Genomic DNA, 21,864 nt, shown 5'->3' with positions numbered 1-21,864 from the left:
GGACCTTTTTCCTGGAAAAAAAAAAACTTATAACAAGCTTCTGGGACTATGAGTCAAGCTTCCCCCTCTGCTTCTTTGGTATGTGAACATAGACATCACTCCCAAAAACACGGAAATGGGAGGTATTTGGTTTCTTGCCAAAATAAGCCTCAAATGGAGTCATCTTAGGCATTGAAGTCGTCAGAGATTGGTTGAGGATACGGACAGCCGTAGCCACAACCTCTCCCCAAAGTGGACGAGAAAGATCACGATGCTCCAACATCGTCCTCGCCATCTCGACCACAGTTTTGTTCTTACGCTCAACCACTCCATTCTTTGAAGGCGATCTTGTATTGGCCAGCTCTCGCTTGATGCCATGCTCCACAAAAAAGCATTAGAAAAAAACTCCTCTCCTTTGTCAGCCCGAATAGTCTCCACCTACAATCCAAACTCCTTTTCCACCATAACATACCAATCCTTGAACCGAGCAAAGGCTTTGTCCTTCTGTGAAAGAAAAGACACCCAGGTGAATTTGCTACAATCATCCACAAAAGCATGAAATATAAGGATCCTTCCAAAGATGGGTTTGCATAGGTCCACACAAGTCAATGTGTACCAACTCTAGTGGTTTTGAAGCCCGCCTAGTAGCTTGCTTCGGAGAAGACTCCCTATGCTGCTTCCCACGAATGGAAGAACTGTGCTTGTTGCCAAGATCTGGCAAGCCATCCACCATGTGGTCCTGGAAAGCCCACCGCAACACATCCACATTCAAGTGGCCAAAATGGAAATGCCACAAATCATCGAGCTGAGTACCTATAAGAGAAGAGAGTGCTAAGAGTCTGTAAATCCCATTCTCCACTTCGCCTTCCCAAACAACTTGGCCTATTGCTTTGTCTCGGATAGCAACAAAATGCTCATCAAACTCCACCCGCATGCCAGTCTTGCAAACCTCATGCACTGGCAAAAGATGAAAGCCAAGAGATGGATACACGTGTGTCCAATCACAAAACTAGGATGCTCCTCAACATAACTTCCTCTAAATTTCCATTCAAAAAAGCGGATTTTACATCCATCTGGAACATGGTGATGGGCCATCTGAAGTATGCAGCCAGAGCCAAAACAATCTTGATGGTGGTATACTTGGCTGTAGGAGCAAATGTCTCATCAAAGTCTTTGTCAAATCCCCACGGATCCCCTCGTGATCGATCTTGGTTCGAAACTCGAATCCTGCAACAAACGAACAAACAAACAAGCAAGGGGGTGCAGGCCTGACTCACCTCCCAACCATGACAGCCGTGGGCAAGCCCACAGTCTTGGCTGTCCCCACCGAGCCACGAGCTGAGCTAACTAGGTTGACGTACCGACCAATCTCCTCCTCGCGACGTCCCATACCGCCACGAAGCTTGTCATGTGCACAGTGGGTATCTACCGTGCGCTATACGCATGCAAGACTAGTTTCAAGGCTTGGGGAAGCTTGGAACTAGGCAGGCTGATTGACGAGTTGAGTTAGGGAAATACTAACGGGCGGGCACCCAAGTATGGACGGGCGGGCGGCCAAGTGTGGACGCCCGATGACCGGCCAAGAGCCTATAAAAGGGTGGCCAAGGTTAGTTATTGGATATAGAGAGTCTCGTGAGTTTGTGAGAGCTCTATGGTCTTGGAGCCTGGATCTAGTGCAGACGTGCACCTGCTTTATGCAGCCGAGGCCGGCAGCAGTCTCGAGGCCCGCGAGGGTAGCTTCGTGGCGGTATGGGACGTCGCGAGGAGGAGATTGGTCGGTACGTCATCCTAGTTAGCTCAGCTTGTGGCTCGGTGGGGACAGCCAAGACTGTGGGCTTGCCCACGGCTGTCATGGTTGGGAGGTGAGTTTGCAGGATTCGAGTTTCGAACCAAGATTGTTTGTTGTTCGGTTGTTTGCAGGATTCGAGTTTCGAACCAAGATTGATCACGAGGGGATCCGTGGGGATTTGACAGTGGTATCAGAGCATACCTCGTGAACGAGCAAGTCGGTAGGTAGAGAAGAAGAGGTCGAAGAACGGTATGTGTTAAAAAGCTTGCTGTTTTTTCTGTGCATACTGCAGTTTTCAGATTTTGTATGTGTTTTTTCTTCATCAAAGAACCCCATGTTGATGGGAGATGGTAGTGTAATAGGGTTGATTGCTTTTGCAAAGAAGAAGCATGTTTGTGTGTGCAGTCGCATAAACTGCAGGGGGAGAAAACAGAAAAAAGAGAGCGAAAAAGCATGTTGCTTTCGTTGAACGCATGAGAGAGAGAGAGAGCGAAAGAAGTGCTGGCGAGTGGGTTGCTAGCCGAGTTGTGTTGATGTGGCAAGCGGGCAGGTACCTTGCAGGCGGGCGGTTGCGTAGCCAGGTGGCCAGGCAGCGCCTACGCCAGGCCAGGCCCAGTACTACCGGCGCCCAGACCACGTGGCTGTGTGGCCAGGCTTGCGCAGCCAGCCCAAGCAGCGCCTAGGCCAAGCGAGCGCCCACTTAGTCCACGCACGGTAGGCTACGCTGCCACAGACCACGTGCGAGTTGACGGAAGGCAAGCACAAGCTGGCGCACAATCTGTCGAAGGTGCTGGCGATGGTGGCCACTTCAGGTGACGTCAGCATCCGCCAGGAAGAAAGCGTGCGCCGGCAGCTTCAGTCGCCTGCAACCAGCCGGCGGGTTAATTCTGGAGGAGAAGAAAAAAAAAAACAAGGAAAGCTTACGTTTACGTTTTTAGCTTTCGTTTTTTAAAGAGTTTATTTTTTTTTAAAAGTTTAAAAGACCCTCCTCCAAAGTTTAAAGGTGTTTAATTTTTTTTAAAAGAAAAAAGAATATATATATCCATATATATATATATATATATATATATATATATATATATTCAAAAAAAAAAAAAACACAAAAGCTAAAGCAAAAGCTAAGCATAGCTTTTCGAGATTTTTTTTTTTGGCTTTTGGGAAACCTTTATAAACCCCTCACGTGGGCTTCTTGCCACACATCTCTCGAGTTCTCAAGTTCTCAAGTTTTCAAGCTCTCAAGCTCTCGAGTTCGCTCGCACTTTCATTGTGCAAAGATCGAATTTTCTCTTCACGTACCCTCTTCACGATGTCGACCCAAGAATCAGAGTTGGAGCCCCTCGTGGAACGCGAAGGCTTGCCGGCTACGGAAGGCACTGATGCCGATCTTTTTGACGAGTTTGTGTCAAAATCAGAGTTCCAAGAGTTCAAAGTAGCTCTCGAAGCTTCTTCGATGGAACGTCAGGCACAAATCGTAGCCCAGATGCAGGCTTTGTAGAACTCCATCGCTCTATTGACCACTACCCTCTCTACTTTCTCGGGAATGGATACCTTGGCTTTTGCTTTAGGCCCCAATATTACTTTGGAACCGTTTGGGGGCGAGCAAAAGGAGCTAACCAAGGAGATTGTGGACACGTGGCTACACAAGTGGCAAGTTCACTTTCAGCTTCATCCATATGATGATGGAAAGAAGATACAGTTAGCAGCAGGTTTCCTGTCCGGCAAAGCTTTGCTTTGGTGGAAGGAACTGAACCCAAAGCCAACGACTTGAGCACAATTTGAAGACGTCTTCAAGAAAGAATTCCTCAAGAAAGAGGATGATTATGATGTTGTTGCCCGGTTTTCAGCTTTGACCATGACCTCGCAGCACCTCACTTATGAGGTCTACCTCCAGAAATCTCGTGACTTGCAGATGAAAGCTACAAAGATAGATCCCACTACTCTGTTGAGGTTTTTCGTAGCTGGTTTACTAGACTCGTACCGATTACAGGTTAAAAATAACAAATGTAAAACTTTGGACGAGGCCATTCATTTAGCTCGTATCTATGATGATACGATGGTCTCTTCCAAGTCGAAACCCGTTACCGAGTAGGGGAACAAGCATAAAAGAAAGTTCTCCGCACCTATGGCTAACACGACTGAAGGCAAGTCTTCGGACCAACCTTCGAAGAATACAAGTTCGACACCAGCCAAGAAGAAACGACTCCTTAGGGCTTTAAAGCTCAAGAAAGAAGGACGTTGTTTTATCTGCGAAGAAAAAGGACACATGCGTAATGAGTGCCCGAAGAAAAAGGGCACCAAGTCAAACGCAGGACCCAAGCCAAAGGCAGCTAACCAGTTGTCTTTGACAGGTACGTCAATTATTGTACTTTGACAAAATTTGTGTACCACAGATCCCGGACATTAGGTCCAAGATTCTGAGGGAGTGTCACGACGCCCCTTCTGCTGGACACCCTGGGGTACACAGGACACTATCATTAGTGAAACACACTTTTTATTGGCCGAAGATGAAAGGGTATGTAGAAGATTATGTTCTCAAGTGTCAGATTTGTCAGGCAAATAAAGCTGAACGCTTTAGACAGGCTGGGTTGTCGCATCCTTTGCAAATCCGAGGTAATAAGTGGGAAAGTATTTCCATGGATTTTATTACCGGATTGCCAAGAATACATCAAGGCCACGATTCTATTTGGGTTGTGGTAGATCGCTTGACAAAAATGGCTAGATTTTTACCGACCCGGAAGAATATTACAGCTCGCAATTAGCTCGGCAGTTTATCGAGCAATTGTTTAGACTGTACGGGTTACCGCAGGACATAGTCAGTGATAGGGACTCTTAAGTTTACGAGTGATTTTTGGAAACTTGTTTTCGAGAAGTTGGAAACAACTTTGAATCTGAGTTCCTCTGATCATCCTCAATCTGATGGCCAGACTGAAAGAGTGAATCAGATTTTGGAAGATATGCTTCGAGCATATGTATCCAAAAGACGGAGTTCATGGGAGGACTATCTTCCTATGTTAGAATTTGCATATAACAGTACTAAGCATACGAGTACAGGGTTTAGTCCTTTCATGCTTATGTATGGTTTTCAACCTAGATTACCTGTTACAGTAGGATTCTCAGGACTTCAGCATGATGTAGCACGTAATTTTTTGCAAGATATGCAGGAAATGTTACAAGTTGCAAAGGAATCTATTAGAAGTGCTCAAGACCGAGACAGATTTTATTCTAATAGACATCGTTCACCTAGAGAGTTCTCTGAAGGAACGATGGTATATTTGCGAGTTCCGAAAGATTTCGAGACTTTATGAACAGGTAGATCTCCGAAATTATCCCCTAGATACTGTGGACCATTTCGTGTTACACGACGGATTGGTTCAGTTGCATATGAATTGGATTTGCCTTCTCATGTGAAAGTTTATCCTGTATTTCATGTCAGTAGACTTAAGGAAGTACTGGGTGGAGCAGATCAGTTAGTTACTCCTCAAGAAATTATAGATGTCCAGGACATGACATTTGTTCCGCACGAACTTGAAAAGATTCTTGGATGTCGTGAACGAAGATTGCATCATACACTTATCACGGAATATAAGATCAAGTGGAAGGATCGTGTTGAGGAGGACGCTACATGGGAGACATTGACTGCTCTTCAGAGAGATTACCCTGGCTTTTTAGTGAGCTCAGGAGTGAGCTCTTAGAGGAAGGGGAGTATGTCATGTGCACAGTGGGTATCTACCGTGTGCTATACGCATGCAAGACTAGTTTCGAGGCTTGGGGAAGCTTGGAACTAGGCAGGCTGATTGACGAGCTGAGTTAGGGAAATACTAACGGGCGGGCACTTAAGTATGGACGGGCGGGCGGCCAAGTGTGGACACCCGATGACCAGCCAAGAGCCTATAAAAGGGTGGCCAAGGTTAGTTATTGGATATAGAGAGTCTCGTGAGTTTGTGAGAGCTCTATGGTCTTGGAGCCTGGATCTAGTGCAGACGTGCACCTGCTTTATGCAGCCGAATGCCAAGCTCCTCATCAACGCTTTGGTTAGAGCCACTAGAGTCATCATCCACATATGAGTGACCTGCTGACAGATCATGCACAAAAGGTTGATCTACCTTTTCCTTCCCTTTCTGTGATACATGTGTACCTGCATCATTTCTCAACCTGCCTGACCATGGGCTAACATTGGATCCACTGATCAAGGACTCCCCAGGTCTACTCAGCACCAGTGATTGCTGCCCTACATGTGGTGCAACATCAGCACTTCTTACATCTGCATCTTCTATTGCCTTTACTAATGCATCATTTTATGCATAAAAATCAATATTGGTGAAAGCAACACTTTTGCAATAAAAAAAATTCTTTTATGCACTACCTGTCCGTAAAGTCTCGTAATCTTTCGGAACTCGCAAATACACCATCGTTCCTTCAGAGAACTCTCTAGGTGAACGATGTCTATTAGAATAAAACCTGTCTCGGTCTTGAGCATTTCTAATAGATTCCTTCGCAACTTGTAACATTTCTTGCATATCTTGCAAAAAATTACGAGCTGCATCATGCTGAAGCCCTGAGAATCCTACTGTAACAGGTGATCTTGGTTGAAAACCATACATAAGCATGAAAGGACTAAACCCTGTACTCGTATGCTTAGTACTGTTATATGCAAATTCTAACATAGGAAGATAATCCTCCCATGAACTCTGTCTTTTGGATACATACGCTCGAAGCATATCCTCCAAAATCTGATTCACTCTTTCAGTCTGGCCATCAGATTGAGGATGATCTGAGGAACTCAAATTCAAAGTTGTTTCCAACTTTTCAAAAACAAGTTTCCAAAAATCACTCGTAAACTTAGAGTCCCTATCACTGACTATGTCCTGAGGTAACCCATACAGTCTAAACAATTGCTCGATAAACTGCCGAGCTAATTGCGTAGCTGTAATAGTCTTCCGGGTCGGTAAAAATCTAGCCATTTTTGTCAAGCGATCTACCACAACCCAAATAGAATCGTGGCCTTGATGTGTTCTTGGCAATCCAGTAATAAAATCCATGGAAATACTTTCCCATTTATTACCTGGGATTTGCAAAGGATGCAACAACCCAGCCTGTCTAAAGCGTTCAGCTTTATTTGCCTGACAAATTTGACACTTGAGAACATAATCTTCTACATATCCTTTCATCTTCGGCCAATAAAAAGTGTGTTTCACTAATGATAGCGTCCTATGTACCCCAGGGTGTCCAGCAGAAGGGGCGTCGTGACACTCCCTCAGAATCTTGGACCTAATGTCCGGGATCTGTGGTACACAAATTTTGTCATTACGGAATAGTAAACCATTCCGAATCATCCACTGACCTCCTGCAGCCTGAATGGTAGACTGCGCAGTCACCGAGTCTTGGTTAATCAATGAGCTCCCGTCCAAAATGGACCAAAATAACTATCAGTCCTGCAAAGCTCTCTCAATGACTGAAATAAGTCAGTAGAAATCTCGGTGAACGACAAAGTATTCACCTCTCTAATCCGACTAAGCGCATCTGCAATATTATTCATGGACCCTTTCCGATAACGGATCTCAAAATCAAAATCTTGCATTAACTCTGCCCATCGAGCTTTCCTTCCTCTCAAATCATCCGTATCACACACATACTTGATTGACTGATGATCAGTCAATACCACAAACTTGGAGCCATATAAATAATGTCTCCAAACCTTGAGAGCATGAATCACAGCATAAAGCTCCTTCTCAAGGGTTGGCCAACGAGATTGAGTGTCGTCTAGCTTTTTACTTTCAAAAGCAACCGGTCTACCATCTTGAAATAAAGCAGCCCCGATAGCATAGTCACTGGCATCAGTTTCAAGAACATAAGGCCGACTAGGATCAGGTAGTGCTAAGATAGGTGCTTCCTTGACTTTATCTTTCAAAAGCCTGAAGGCCATATCCAAATCGTTATTCCAAGTGATAGGCTGATTGGACTTACGTCCACGACCTTTCAATAAGTCGGTCATCTGGGTAGTGTGAGCTGAGAGTACTTCCGTACAGATTTCCGAAGAAAAACTACAAAACCGAGAAAAGAACGAAGTTGTTTCACTGTTCGCGGTATAGACCAGTCCAAAACCTTCTGAACTCGGTCATCTCAATCTATCTCTAGTGATCTTGTGTCCCAAGTAAATGATGTCGGTCATAAAGAACTCACATTTACTCAATTTAGCATATAGTCGATTATGTCTTAAAATAGATAAGACAATCGTGAGGTGTCTGACATGATCCTCAAGAGTACGACTATAAATCAAAATATCATCTAGAAACACCACCACAAATTTCCCCAAATGTTCACGAAAAAGATCGTTCATCATTTGCTGGAAAGTGGCTGGAGCATTGGTTAACCCAAAAGGTAATACGAGAAACTCGTAATGGCCATACCTAGTCCGAAAGGCGGTTCTTTCGACATGCCTTTCATGAATACGTGTCTGGTGGTAGCCAGTACGCAAATCTATCTTCGTGAAATATTTCGCTCCTGCTAACCGGTCAATTAGGTCATCTGATCTAGGGAGAGGATAACGGTTCTTAATAGTCAGCTTGTTTAATCTTTTGTAATCTATACACATTCTCCAAGTATTGTCCTTCTTTCTCCTAAGCAACACAGGTGCAACCCAAGGTGATTTACTTGGACGGATCTGGCCCATCCTCAAATAATCTTCGAGTTGTTTAGCCAACTCATCTTCCTCAGCTTGGCTCATCCTATAAGGTGGAATACTCACAGGATGAGCACCAGGGATCAAGTCAATACGATGATCTACTGCCCGTTCAGGTGGTAAACCCGATGGCAATTCCTTAGGAAATACGTCTTGAAATGAATCAAGTATCTTCTGTAATTCTTTGCTTTCAAACACACTTACTTCATTCACATCCAAGGAAGGGATGAGAAAAGAAGAAAGCGGAATCAAGACACAATGGAAAGCGGTGTACAAAGAAGAATCCATTATATTTCCAAAATCAATAGTATTTACAAGAGGTCCCTGAGAGGGATGGATACAATCACCTAAAATACTATACTTGGTGTCCCTATGCTGAAAAGAAAAAATATGACTAGACCAATCTATCAAGACGTCAAGAGTCTTAAACCACTCAATCCCTAATAACAAGTCTACATTTTCCAGATGCATAACATAGCATTTCAGAGTGTCTTTGTAGTCCTGAATCTGGATTGGAAGCATCTCCACCTTGCAATCCCAAACTTGTCTGCCCGCAGGTAGACGTACCTCATAGGTATGGTCGCTGAGGGTCGTGTCAAGACTCAATTTCTGCACAAGTTTGTAGTTAACAAAGTTATGCGAACTGCCAGGGTCTAACAGAATGTGAATTTTATGGCCATTCGCTTCTCCAAGTACTAGGGCGAGAAAGTACAGTAATTGACTTACCTGTCAAAGACAACTGGTTAGCTGCCTTTGGCTTGGGTCCTGCGTTTGACTTGGTACCCTTTTGCTTCGGGCACTCATTACGCATGTGTCCTTTTTCTTCGCAGATAAAACAACGTCCTTCCTTCTTGAGCTTCAAAGCCCTAAGGAGTCGTTTCTTCTTTGCTGGTGTCAAACTTGTATTCTTCGAAGGTTGGTCCGAAGACTTGCCTTCAGTCGTGTTAGCCTTAGGTGCGGAGAACTTTCTTTTATGCTTGTTCCCCTGCTCGGTAACGGGTTTTGACTTGGAAGAGACCATCGTATCATCATAGATACGAGCTGAATGAATGGCCTCGTCCAATGTTTTGCATTTGTTATTTTTAACCTGTAATCGGTACGAGTCGGGTAAACCAGCTACAAAAAACCCCAAAAGAGTAGTGGGATCCATCTTTGTAGCTTTCATCTGCAAGTCACGAAACTTCTGGAGGTAGACCTCATAAGTGAGGTGCTGCGAGGTCATGGTCAAGGCTGAAAACCGGGCAACAACATTGTAATCATCCTCTTTCTTGAGGAATTCTTTCTTGAAAATGTCTTCAAATTGTGCCCAAGTCGTTAGCTTAGGGTTAAGTTTCTTCCACCAAAGCAAAGCTTTGCCGGACAGGAAACCTACTGCTAACTGTATCTTCTTTCCATCATCATATGGATGAAACTGAAAGTGAACTTGCCACTTATGTAGCCAAGTGTCCACGATCTCCTTTGTTCTCTGCTTTTGCTCGCCCCCGAACGGTTCCGGAGTAATATTGGGGCCTAAAGCTGAAGCCAAGGTATCCATTCCCGAGAAAGTAGAGAGGGTAGTGGTCAAGAGAGCGATGGAGTTCTGCAAAGCCTGCATCTGGGCTGCGATTTGTGCCTGACGTTCCGACGAAGAAGCTTCGAGAGCTACTTTGAACTCTTGGAAATCTGATTTTGACACCAAATCGTCAAAAAGATCGGCATCGGTACCTTCCGTAGCCGGCAAGCCTTCGCGTTCCACAAGGGGCTCCAACTCTGATTCTTGGGTCGACATCCTGAAGAGGGTGCGTGGAGAGAAAATTCGATCTTTGCACAACAAAAGTGCACGGGAACTTGAGAGCTTGAGAGCTTGAAAACTTGAGAACTTGAGAACTCGAGAGATGTGTGGCAAGAAGCCCACTAGAGGGGTTTATAAAGGTTTCCCAAAAGCCAAAAATCTGCAAAAGCTAGGCTTAGCTTTTGCTTTAGCTTTTGTATTTTTTTTGAATAAATAAATAAATAAATAAATAAATAAATATATATATATATATATATATATATATGGATATATATATTCTCTTTTCTAAAAAAAAATAAACATCTTCGAAACCTTAGAGAGGGGGGGTTCTTTTAAAATTTAAAAATTTTAACCTCCCCTAAAAAAAACAAAAACGAAAGCATTAAAAAAAAACGTAATGCTTTACTTGTTTTTTTTTTTTCGCTTCCCTCCTGGATTAGCCCGACGGGCTACCATCGTGGACTGCTAATGTCAAGACCACCGGCTGCTTTCTTGCCGTCGCCTGCACGCCTGCCGTCGGATGATGAAACCGGCATCTTCTGCGCCTGCGACAGCCTATGCAAGCACGGCTATATGGCCACGTGGGCCTGGGTGCTGCCTGGGTTGGCTACGCAGGCCTGGCCTGGGCGCAGGCCTGGCTTGGGCACCAGCCCGCTTGGCCTAGGCGCCGCCTGGGCTGGCTGCGCTAGCCTGACCAACTAGCTGCGCAGGCCTAAGGTGCCTGCAGCAGCAGCCGCCTGTAGCCCAACGCGAGCAACACCTCCAGCGTGCAAATCCGCCAACATGCCACCTTCTCACAATCGCATGCGCGCTCTCTCTCTCTTGCGCTAAAAAGCAACGAAAATCAACATGCTTTTTTTTTCTCTGATTTCTCTCATGCGACTGCACAAAACTCTCTCTCTTCCTTGCAAAGCAAGCAACCCTACTACACTACCATCTCCCATCAACAACATGGGTTTCTTTGATGAAGGAAAACACATACTAAACTGAAAACTGCAGTATGTACAGAAAAAAAACAGCAAGTTTTTTAACACATACCGTACTTCGACCTCTTCTTCTCTACCTACCGACTTGCTCGTTCACGAGGTATGCTCTGATACCACTGTCAAATCCCCACGGATCCCCTCGTGATCGATCTTGGTTCGAAACTCGAATCCTGCAACAAACGAACAAACAAACAAGCAAGGGGGTGCAAGCCTGACTCACCTCCTAACCATGACAGCCGTGGACAAGCCCACAGTCTTGGCTGTCCCCACCGAGCCACGAGCTGAGCTAACTAGATTGACGTACCGACCAATCTCCTCCTCGCGACGTCCCATACCGCCACGAAGCTGCCCTCGCGGGTCTCGAGATTGCTGCCGGCCTCGGCTGCACAAAGCAGGTGTACGTCTGCACTAGATCCAGGCTCCAAGACCATAGAGCTCTCACAAACTCGCGAGACTCTCTATAATACAATAACTAACCTTGGCCACCCTTTTATAGGCTCTTGGCCGGTCATCGGGCGTCCACACTTGGGTGCCCGCCCGTCCATACTTGGGTGCCCGCCCGTTAGTATATCCCTCACTCAGCTCGTCAATTAGCCTGCCTAGTTCCAAGCTTCACCAAGCCGCGAAACCATTTTTGCATCTAAATGAAATATTCTAATTACTCCATGTACATATTCACCTATGAATATGCATGGATATCACTGATATTAATTATTACATTTGATTTTTATGCATAGAAAGATGCATAAAGAAATTTTTTTATTACAAAAGTGTTATTCTCATTAAATTTGTTTTTTATGCATAGAAAGATGCATAAAGGAACTTTTTTAATTACAAAAGTGTTATTCTCATTAAATTTGATTTTTATGCATAGAAAGATGCATAAATGAACTTTTTTAATTACAAAAGTGTTATTCTCATTAAAATTGATTTCTATGCATAGAAAGATGCATAAAGGAATTTTTCTTATTACAAAAGTGTTATTCTCATTAAAATTGATTTTTATGCATAGAAATATGCATAAATGAACTTTTTTATTACAAAAGTGTTATTCTCATTAAAATTGATTTTTTTGCATAGAAAGATTCTTAAAGGAAATTTTTTTATTACAAAAGTGTTATTCTCATTAAAATTGATTTTTATGCATAGAAAGATGCATAAAGGAAAATTTTTAACTACAAAAGTGTTATTCTCATTAAATTTGATTTTTATGCATAGAAAGATGCATAAAGGAATTTTTTTATTACAAAAGTGTTATTTTTATAAAAAAAATATTTTTATGCATAAATGCATGCGTATAGCACACGGTAGATAGGCACTGTGCACATGACAGTCTTCACTTGCCTTCTGAGCATATCCTCCAGCAACACGGTGGGCTTTGTATTTGTCCAAAGTACCATCTGCATGAAACTTGACTTTGAAAATCCATTTCACACCAATCACATGACGATGTAAAGGCCATGGCACCAAAGGCCAAGTGTGATTTCTCTCAATAGTGGACAATGGACATCTTTGCTTCCATGGCGTGTCGCCCACTGCGGCTATGTAAGAGCCTCCTCTGGACTCTCAGGCTCATTGATCTCCTGGAGAGAGCTCATGAGAGCATAAACATAGAGACGACAAAGCTAATGACAAAAGCGTTTCTCTGTTCAAGTCTTAGAACGAGCTTGCTCGCTTCTCATCCGGGGTCGAAAAACAAAAACATGATTCACCGTGTGATGAGATGTGGAAGCCCGAGATGAATAGCGAGGTCCAAGGATGGTGGTAGAGATTTGGTTATGGAGCTGTGCATCAGTGAGACCAGAATCTCTAAAGAGCCGCTGAACCCACCGAGGTAGGCTAGCCCTCCTCTCAAAGCGTGAAGAAGAAGAAGATCCAACTGCAGTAGAGGACTCATCCGATGTTGCTGGGAGAGGTGATGAAGTAAACATTGGTGGGAGTAATCTCGGAGTCAAAGCAAGACTTGTAGAGGGACTCGGAGATGCAGAAGCTGGTGCAATAGGGACTGGTGGTGGTTGTGAAGTAGCAGCTGACATTGGAGTTGTAGCAGCAGCAGGAGGAGGAGCTGGACGTGTGAGAGGTATAAGATCACTAACATCTGCCGAGAATGGATCATCCAAAAAATCTGGAGATGCATCAGGTGGAGAGGAGTCGATGCAAAACAAGCTCTCATCAAATTGAGCATCACGGGAAATGATGATGTCATCAATCTCCGGATCCCAAAAGCGGTACCCTGCCAAACAAGCTCTCATCAAGTTGAGCATCACAGGAAATGATGATGTCATCAATCTCCGGATCCCAAAAGCGGTACCCTGCCAAACAAGCTCTCATCAAGTTGAGCATCACGGGATATGATGATGTCATCAATCTCCGGATCCCAAAAGCGGTACGCTTTGGATCTCAAACTATAGCCTGTGAAGATCATCCTCTTTGACTTTGGTGTGCGTGTGGTCCTCTTCTGATCTTGGACATGCACATAAGCAACACAACCGAAAACATGTAGGTGAGAAACAGAAGGCTTGTGTCTTGTAAAAGCCTCCTCTGGAGTCATCCTCTCAACCGCTTTTGTGAGAGAGTGGTTAATGAGATATAGTGAGGTAGCCACAACTTCAACCCAGAAAGCAGGAGGGAGACCTACATGATCATGATGCAACAAAGCACGAGCCATCTCTTTTACAGCTCGGTTCTTCTCTGTTCCACAAATCCATTCTGTTGAGGAGTGTAAGGTACTATGGTCTGTCGATGAATGCCAGAATGCCCTTCGACACAAGCAAGTCATCAAACGGTACAAACTAGCCACCGTTATCAGTCTGGAGAAATGAAACTGTACCCTAGACTGATTTTCCACCATCGTGATCCAGGTCTGAAAACTGGCAAGAGCATCTGACTTGTGATTGCGATGTATGCTACTTTGGTAGATCCCTCCTCTGGAACTTTTTCCTTGCCCTTGTCTTTGGTGTTGTCCTTGTCAGATGCTTTGGAAGCATCCTGGGCTTTATACTTGGCTTTGGCTGCTCGAGAGCTATCGTGATGAGCAAAGCAGCAAGCCTCACTATGACCTGTCCTGCCACAGTAATCACATTCATTGCTTTTGTCCTTGGACTCCTTTGAATCCTGTTTACCCTTGCCTTTGCCTTTGTTTTTGTTGTTGTTGTTGGAGTTTCCTTTTTCGCCTTTGCCTTTGCCCTTGTCCCAGGCAACAAAAGAAGATTCTGACTTGCCTTTTCCGCGAAGCCCAAGTATGATAGTTGGTTGCTGTAAGCTTCATGGAGTCACTGAAGCAGTAGAGAAATCTCCTGAAGCCATGTCCTTTGGCAAGAAACCTTCACTGAAGCAAGAGGGCTGTAAAAAAGAAACAGCAAATAACCTCCTCTCAAGCTGTGCACAGCAAGAGGAGAGAGAAGAAAGGGAGGGAGGGTGGGAAACAGAAAGAGAGAAAGCAAATCTCTCAGGAACCTGTCCTCAGCACCTAGAAGAGGGACTCAAGGCTCAGCCTCCAACAGCAAAAACGCAGCAATCCCAGGTATCAGATGCAGAAAAATGCAGCACTCTTGAGGAAGCCTCTGCTCCCTAAAGAAAACGCAGCACTTTCCTGCCTGTAGGTCAGCTTTGTGCTCTAATATCATGAAAGAAAGTAAAACACAGGTGTAGGCCCAGGTACAAGACCTGCAGTATGCTAGAAACTGTTGTTTGATGCTGAAAATTAGCACGAGGGAAGCCCGTAGGTGCGTTACAAGATAAGAAGCAGAAGCATCTGCTAATGACCTTAGGTGAGAGCCCAAAAATGAGATGGAAAATAATGGAAGAGGTGTGATGCTATATATATAGCATCATGATGCCCTAGTTGGCCTGTCTGCAGCAGGCCGACAGCATATCATGGGCAATAAATCCATAAAACACCTCAAATAAATGCCTAAAAATACCCAAAAATAGGCTTTACATATGGATGCATTTGACATTAGTGCATGAGTATGAGCCCATAACGTTTCTGGATGTCAAGAAGAACCAACGCTCTGAGGCAGAGACCTTGCACCAGCCACAGAATCAGAAGACTCAGCCTTGTAGAAAGGATGCAAAAGCATAGACCGGACTCTTATTTCTAGAAGAAGTTGAAGCTCAGAAGAGGGAGAACAGATGTTTGAGTTGCCATGAAGTGGTACAATCAATCAAAGTATTGCCTCAAACTCCAGGTTTTCACTCCAGGCACACCACCAACAACTAATATTTCAGGCACAAATGGGCTGGTTTGATCCAGGCAGTACGGAGGACTTGATTTCTCTGAGTATTGTTGGCGGCAAAGTTGTCCGTAACACCTAGGGGAGTTCACAGTTTATCTTGTGCTTTCCTGGGTTGTGTATGTTACACAGATTCAGCACAGAATATGGAGCTTAAGATGCATGGTTGGAGATAGAGGAACGTTCACAGTAGCTTGTGTATCCCACCCATTGAGTTAAAGGAGACGGTGAGGGCAGTGGGTGTAAGCCCTTTACAAGGGGGAAATTAAGGTAAAAAGGTCTTAATAAGGCCCATTACTGCGGGTTGGCCCGGCTGATCAATGGTAGGGGGAGGGAAAAGCCCACAAACAGCCCTGCCCCTAGCTCCCATTCCTCATTTCACTCTTCATCTTCCACAGCAGCGGTACGGAGCTCCTTTGTATCCTAAAGTGCCTCCAGCAGCCCAGAAATCAGCAATAAGCAAGTTGCCTGGGCAGAATACCTGATAGGATGGAAGGTGACGGAATCTGAAAGGGTTCCTGGTTTGTTGATGCAGCACAAGTGAGGTAACATAGTGTTTCAGCAATAGAGGTGGAGCTGGCTGCTGTTGTTTTTTCTCCTGGAATTTGACCAGCCCAAAAAATAGGGGTCTCTTTTTTTTGCTTTGGCTTCTTGTATTCCTTAATGCATTGATGTAAGTGTCATGTTTAAGTGAATGGTTTATGACACTCACCATGGAAGGTTAACTGCCCATTTTCCATAGGTGCTGTCCCCATTTTGCCAGGGCTTATGTGTTGTCAATATAGAAAGGGTTATTTAGTTAAGATTGACATCGATAGGTGGATTGCTGCATTGTAAAGATGGAAAAGGAGTGCTAATGTTTCTGGTTATGCAGGTATGGAAGACTTGTGCAATAGGTTGTGAGTTTCGAGGTTCTGTCGCTCTTGAAGGTGCAAGTAAAGCTGACGCTATTTTCGGGTTAATAAACGAGCCTGGCATAGAGTTTGTGGTGCGCTCCATGGAGTCTGCTCAGTATTATCCTGAGAACGATATAGCAAACGCACGAGGGTACACAGGATTTTACTTCAATTTTTTGGATTCTCAAGCTCAAAGGTAAAACCTAACTGTTTAAACACTTATCTGCTTCGACTGTCTCCAGGAAAGGCTACACGGTAGTGATGACCACAAGTCTTGCATCCGATGTGCCTGTGGGATACTTCTCCTGGGCGGAGTATGATTTGATGGCTCCTCCAAAGAACAAAACTCAAAAGGCTGTTGCAGCAGCTTTCATTTCCAATTGTGGGGGTCATAACTTCCGGCTTGAGGCACTCACAAAGTTAAGAGAGTTTGGTGTTCCTGTTGATTCCTATGGAGCTTGCCTTCGGAATCAAGATGGTCGTGGTGAGTGTTAACTGCCTTACTCTCTTGTATGTATGATGGGGCGTGCAAGCAGGTAGACATTGATTTTGCATCTAGTAGTCCTGCCACATTGAGGCTGGTTGTAGCAGAGGTAATTTGAGTAAATGCACCTTCATAGACAACCTTTGCAGCTCCATGCTTCATCTTCTGTATATTTTTGCATCAAACAGTTGCATTCTCAAAACACGGAAAGGAAAAGACGTGTGTGGCCTCATGGTCCGCATGTTTCTACCTGTTCTCGACAATGAGAGTCTTCCATCTGTATATTATGCTTAGTCAATTTGGTCCCTTTCTGTGTGCACTTCTCTGAGGCATTCTTGTTTATATTCAATTTGCATTGTTGTGAGGTCTTTCTGCGTGTGTGTATGGAGTGTGCATGTGCGCGCGCGCGCACACGCACACACACACACACACACACACAGCTATATCAAGTCTTCAAAGATCCAATGGGTCTATGAGACCAAAAGTAGTACAACAATCCATGAAATACTGAGCCATGGAAAATACTAAAAAAGACTCAAAAGAGACTAACTATCTGTCTATCTCAGCATCATAGTAGTGGATACATGTGAGAATACAAAACAAGGTAGAGCTCATGTCCATAGCTTGTGGAGGGGCATCCCTGTGTCACTGAGGTATCTCCCTGATCTGAAGTTGCTGCATGGAGGGCTGCTGTGGAGCAGGGGACTGTTGTTGGATGTGTTGCAGTTGGGAGGCTCTGTCCAGGGTGATTCTAGGGGGCTGTGATGGGCCCTGTATCAGCTCAGTATGGCGTTGGCATGTGCAAATGTAATGCTGCTCTGTCTTGACCTCTGTAGAGTAAAGTCTACCGATCCTGTTCTCCCTGTTGATACTCTTTGCTTTCACTGTCTCCACTACTCTAAAGGCGATGAGATAAGATTTGAATCTGGCCAATCATGAGCCGCATGGCATGTGACATGTGTCTGTGCAGATACCCCGGCCGTTGGATGAATCCATCCGCTGTGGTCTGCAGAAGGTGATCTCGGTAGAACTGCATCTTCGATTGCAACTCCTATACGTGCGCGCGCGCGTGTGTGTGTGTGTGTGAGAGAGAGAGAGAGAGAGAGAGAGAGAGAGAGAGAGAGAGAGAGAATTTGGCTGATTAGCCTACTTTTTGAGAGTAGCAGTTAATAAACTGGAGACTCTACGCGATTACAAGTTTAGCTTGGCTTTTGAGAACTCAAATGAGGATGACTATGTTACAGAGAAATTTTGGCAGTCCCTTGTGGCAGGTAATCTAAAGCTATGTGTTTTTGTAAGTACACACACATTGTTTATTCTGTGTGGGTTTCTGTTAATATTTGTCTTCTAACTCTTCAGGTTCAGTACCGGTTGTGATTGGAGCACCCAACATCTATGATTTTGCACCCTCCTCTAAGTCGATCTTGTACATCAAGAGTGTCAATGACATTGAGCATGTGGCAAAGCAGATGAAGCACCTTGCAACTCATGACGATGCTTACAATGCCACACTAAGGTGACCTATGGCAAATAGATTTTTGATAGGATATGATGCAGCAGAATTTTTTTTTGAGCTTAGATAGGCTTTGATATTGTGCAGTTGATCTTACATGGAGGATGTGCAGTTGGAAATATGAAGGCCCCTCGGATGCATTCAAAGCTTTGGTTGACATGGCAGTGGTGCACTCTTCATGCCGTCTTTGCATTCACCTAGGGACCAAATTGAGGCTGGAAGAAGAGAAGCAGCAGAAGAGACCTTGTCAATGCAAAGATGCTTCTGTCACCACATACCATCTCTATGTAAGGGAGAGAGGAAAATTCGAGATGGAGTCGGTCTTTTTGAGGCAAGATTCTTAACCCTGGATGGTGCTTCTGTCTTCATTGCTTAGGTTTGCTTTGTTTATCTTTTAATCAAAAGGTAACATGGTTTTGCTCAGGTGTTGGGTGTATTTGTTTCCAGGTCCAACAACATGACTTTGGCTGCTCTTCATCATGCCATAGTTTCAAAATTCACATCCATGAATTATATGCCCATTTTTAAGTCCGGCCGGCCCAAAGTGATCCAAGGAGATGATGCATTAAGGATCCACAGGGTCTATCCTGTTGGCATGACTCAACGCCAGGCATTGTATACATGGAGATTTCAAAACAATGAAGATCTCCAAACTTACATGGCGGAGAACCCCTGTGCGAATCTCGAAGTGATATTTGTATAACTTTCTACCTTGTATACAGCAGCAGATTCTTTGCTAGAGCTGATTAGGCTCAAGCTGTGATTGGGCATAGCTGTATCATCATAGCAAATATGCAAGTTAGCATTCAGGAGGTTATATGCAGGGGAGACCTAGATTTTCCTAAGCTTGTAACAACTGTTATGAAGGCTGGAGCTGATCTGATGTCTGCTCTGCCATGACACACCAGCTTAACACTGTGTTGAACACTTGCAGCTTTTCATGGGTGGTCAACCACTCGACGGTTTCTTTCGTGGGTGGCTGAAGCTTGCAATTCCACGTGTCTGCTTAGGCCGGCACACCACACGTGTGCTGAGAATCCGTCTTGTTTACTCCCTGTTGGCATGGGATAGCAAGAGCCCTTGGCATTTCTAGTTTTTGGATATACCAGGGGATTTTTGTCGAATCCCATTTTCTGGCTATTCGTACAAACTAAGTTTCCAGATTTTGACAATAAATGAATTCAGTGCAGGCCATATATGTGATGTCAGTTGCTCTGTAAAAAGCATGTCCTGTATTGAAGCTGATGGTGACGTAAAAAGAGAACTTGAGATCTCTCGGGGGCATCCCTTGAATGAAATGACCTTGAACCTAGCAGATGATAGAAAACCACTGACATCTACTAAACCTAGCAGAAGCTTAAACTTGATCTTGGTTTTGGAAATATGCCCTTGTGCCAAACCTGCAAGCCCGCCCCCGCTTGCAAAAGATTGCAAGTTGTACAAAAGGAGGTTTCCAGAGTGCGGACAGGGTAGTGTTAGCAGAGACTGTGAGTGAGGCCTTTATTAAGAGCAGGGTCTTTATTGGTCCTTTCCTTGGAGCTATAGTAGAAACAGGCCACCGATTTCTTTAGCACTGATAAAATTGTGAGTGAGGCCTTTATTAAGAGCAGGGTCTTTATTGGTCCTTTCCTTGGAGCTATAGTAGAAACAGGCCACCGATTTCTTTAGCACTGATAAAATTATCCTGCCATTGTCTCATCTTTGTTATGTCTTGTTTTATGAGCTGGGGTTGTAAGTGGCACAAAATGTGCCCAGTAAACCCGAAGGAGAACGCTTTTGTCACTCCGTTGTCTCATCTCAAGAACCAAAAGGCCTAGATATCTCGGACCTCTGTATTGGTTTATTGTGACAGGATCCAAAACGCTCTGTAAAAGGGCAAGGGTATCTCTGTTGAATCTCATAGTAGACATGGCACCTATCAAGTCAATGCCCCTAGAAAATACTATGAGCAACCCTCAACATTGGTTCTCCTACCAAACATGTTTTGTGTCCTAGGCAATATGAGTGACCTTTGATTTGGCCAATAGCATGTGACGTACTGCCAGTATCTTAGTGCCTAAATGAAGCCTTCACCAGTGATGCAAAAAAAATCTTAGGTTGGCTATATTAAGAACACCCAAATAAAATCAGCAAAATTCCATCAACAATGGTCCATTTTTGTACAAGTTAGTTTCCATTATGACTGTTGCACATCTAATGCACCCAAAGCTGCTTTGAACATTTTTAAGTCTTTGTTTTCTTTAAAAGCCACTGATATAAACCAAAATTTTGCTGTACTTGGTGAATCAATAGAAGCCACATCCATGCTTACCAGGTTTAGGTGGATGGGAGTGATCTGTGTTTGGACATAGAGAGTCTAGCATAGAGATTGGTTGATCATAGGGGGACTTGGATTATGCGTGATATAGGTTTTGTGGCTCATTTGAGGGAGAGTTCTTTGGTGAGACTCTTAACATTGGGAGAGAGGGTCCTCCCAATAGGGATGTGTGGTATGGGACATGCATGCCTTTTGAGTGTGATCTATGCTAAGGTTGCATTGGTCTCTAGCTCAAAGGTGGCTTATTGTTATATTTGGTTTGGAGTGTATATAGTTGGGTAGTGAGTGCTAGCTGAACCGACCTATGTTGTCATGGATGTATATGTTGTTTATGTGTAGATGCTTGGATGAGCTTTATGGTATGTTTATGCACGTATCGATCTTGGGCACACAAAGGTAAGTGGACTTCTTACTTGGGGTGTGTGTGTGTGAGAGGGAGAGAGAGGGGGAGAGTAGTAACACAATGTGTAATCGTGCACGGTGTTGCTAGTGTGTTTGAAGGGGCACCTACGTATACTTGTGCATTATCTCATCATGTGAAAACTTATTATGTTACATCCAATAGGGGGAAAAAGTTTGTAAAAAATTTATCAAAATTGATTAATTAGCGAATGAGATGCTTTTTTGTTCAAAGGTGCTTGTAAGGTTTTTTGCATTACTTCTTTGCCAGCACGTACAAATTGATCTTGCGCTTTACCAAACTAGCTAGGGACATTCTACCACTAATCTTTATGTAATGGCATGTAAACATATTTTTGTTGGTAAAAGGAGTTGTAGATTTGTGGGTGGTTGTTGGAGCTAATTTGGGTTGAAGATCAAGGATGCCATATGAGGTTTCTATAAAGACAACATCTAGAGCCTTTGAGAATCAATATGGGCATCTACATACCCTTCTTTTTGAGGAACTTATATGGTTGTACAAAGTCCACATGCATTTCCAATACTTACAATGTAGACTTTGGGGGTAGATTTAGTTAGGGGGGCATCATTGTGTGCCACTTCAATCAATGCTTCAAAAGTAGTGTTGTGTGCCCACTTCTATCAATGTTTCAAAAATGGTGTTGTGAGACACTTGTGCTTGTATTAGTGCTTATAATAGGCATTTGACAATTAATTTTCTCTTATTGATGCCATTGTGAGCACTACTTTAAAGGCCATGTGTTATTAGTTCTCTAATTCCTCATAATACATATTTATTTCAAGAGAAGGGCTTGA

At 44.0% G+C, this 21,864-nt stretch overlaps 1 protein-coding gene across 2 annotated transcripts in view; it reads left to right on the top strand.

The window, feature by feature from the left end:
* The window catches only part of LOC147614179 (glycoprotein 3-alpha-L-fucosyltransferase FUT11-like), a 60,930-nt gene extending 41,375 nt beyond the window's left edge, over positions 1-19,555 (top strand). The window contains exons 2-7 of one of the 2 annotated variants that reach the window (XM_086780716.1): positions 16,314-16,486; positions 16,578-16,819; positions 17,986-18,090; positions 18,179-18,335; positions 18,445-18,663; positions 18,780-19,555. In XM_086780716.1, the coding sequence (XP_086636842.1) occupies positions 16,314-16,486; positions 16,578-16,819; positions 17,986-18,090; positions 18,179-18,335; positions 18,445-18,663; positions 18,780-19,035 (1,152 nt within the window). In that variant the 3' untranslated portion in view covers positions 19,036-19,555. Of the gene's footprint in view, positions 1-16,313; positions 16,487-16,577; positions 16,820-17,982; positions 18,091-18,178; positions 18,336-18,444; positions 18,664-18,779 lie in introns of both variants that reach the window. The other variant, XM_086780715.1, reaches the window with a different exon arrangement.
* The last annotated feature ends 2,309 nt before the right edge of the window (positions 19,556-21,864 follow it).

Source organism: Cibotium barometz, chromosome 42, assembly GCF_041138505.1.
Source record: "Cibotium barometz isolate CiBa-2024 chromosome 42, ASM4113850v1, whole genome shotgun sequence".
NCBI lineage: Eukaryota > Viridiplantae > Streptophyta > Polypodiopsida > Cyatheales > Cibotiaceae > Cibotium > Cibotium barometz.
Note: the sequence above shows the minus strand (reverse complement) of the source record. Positions and strands in the feature narration are given on the sequence as shown.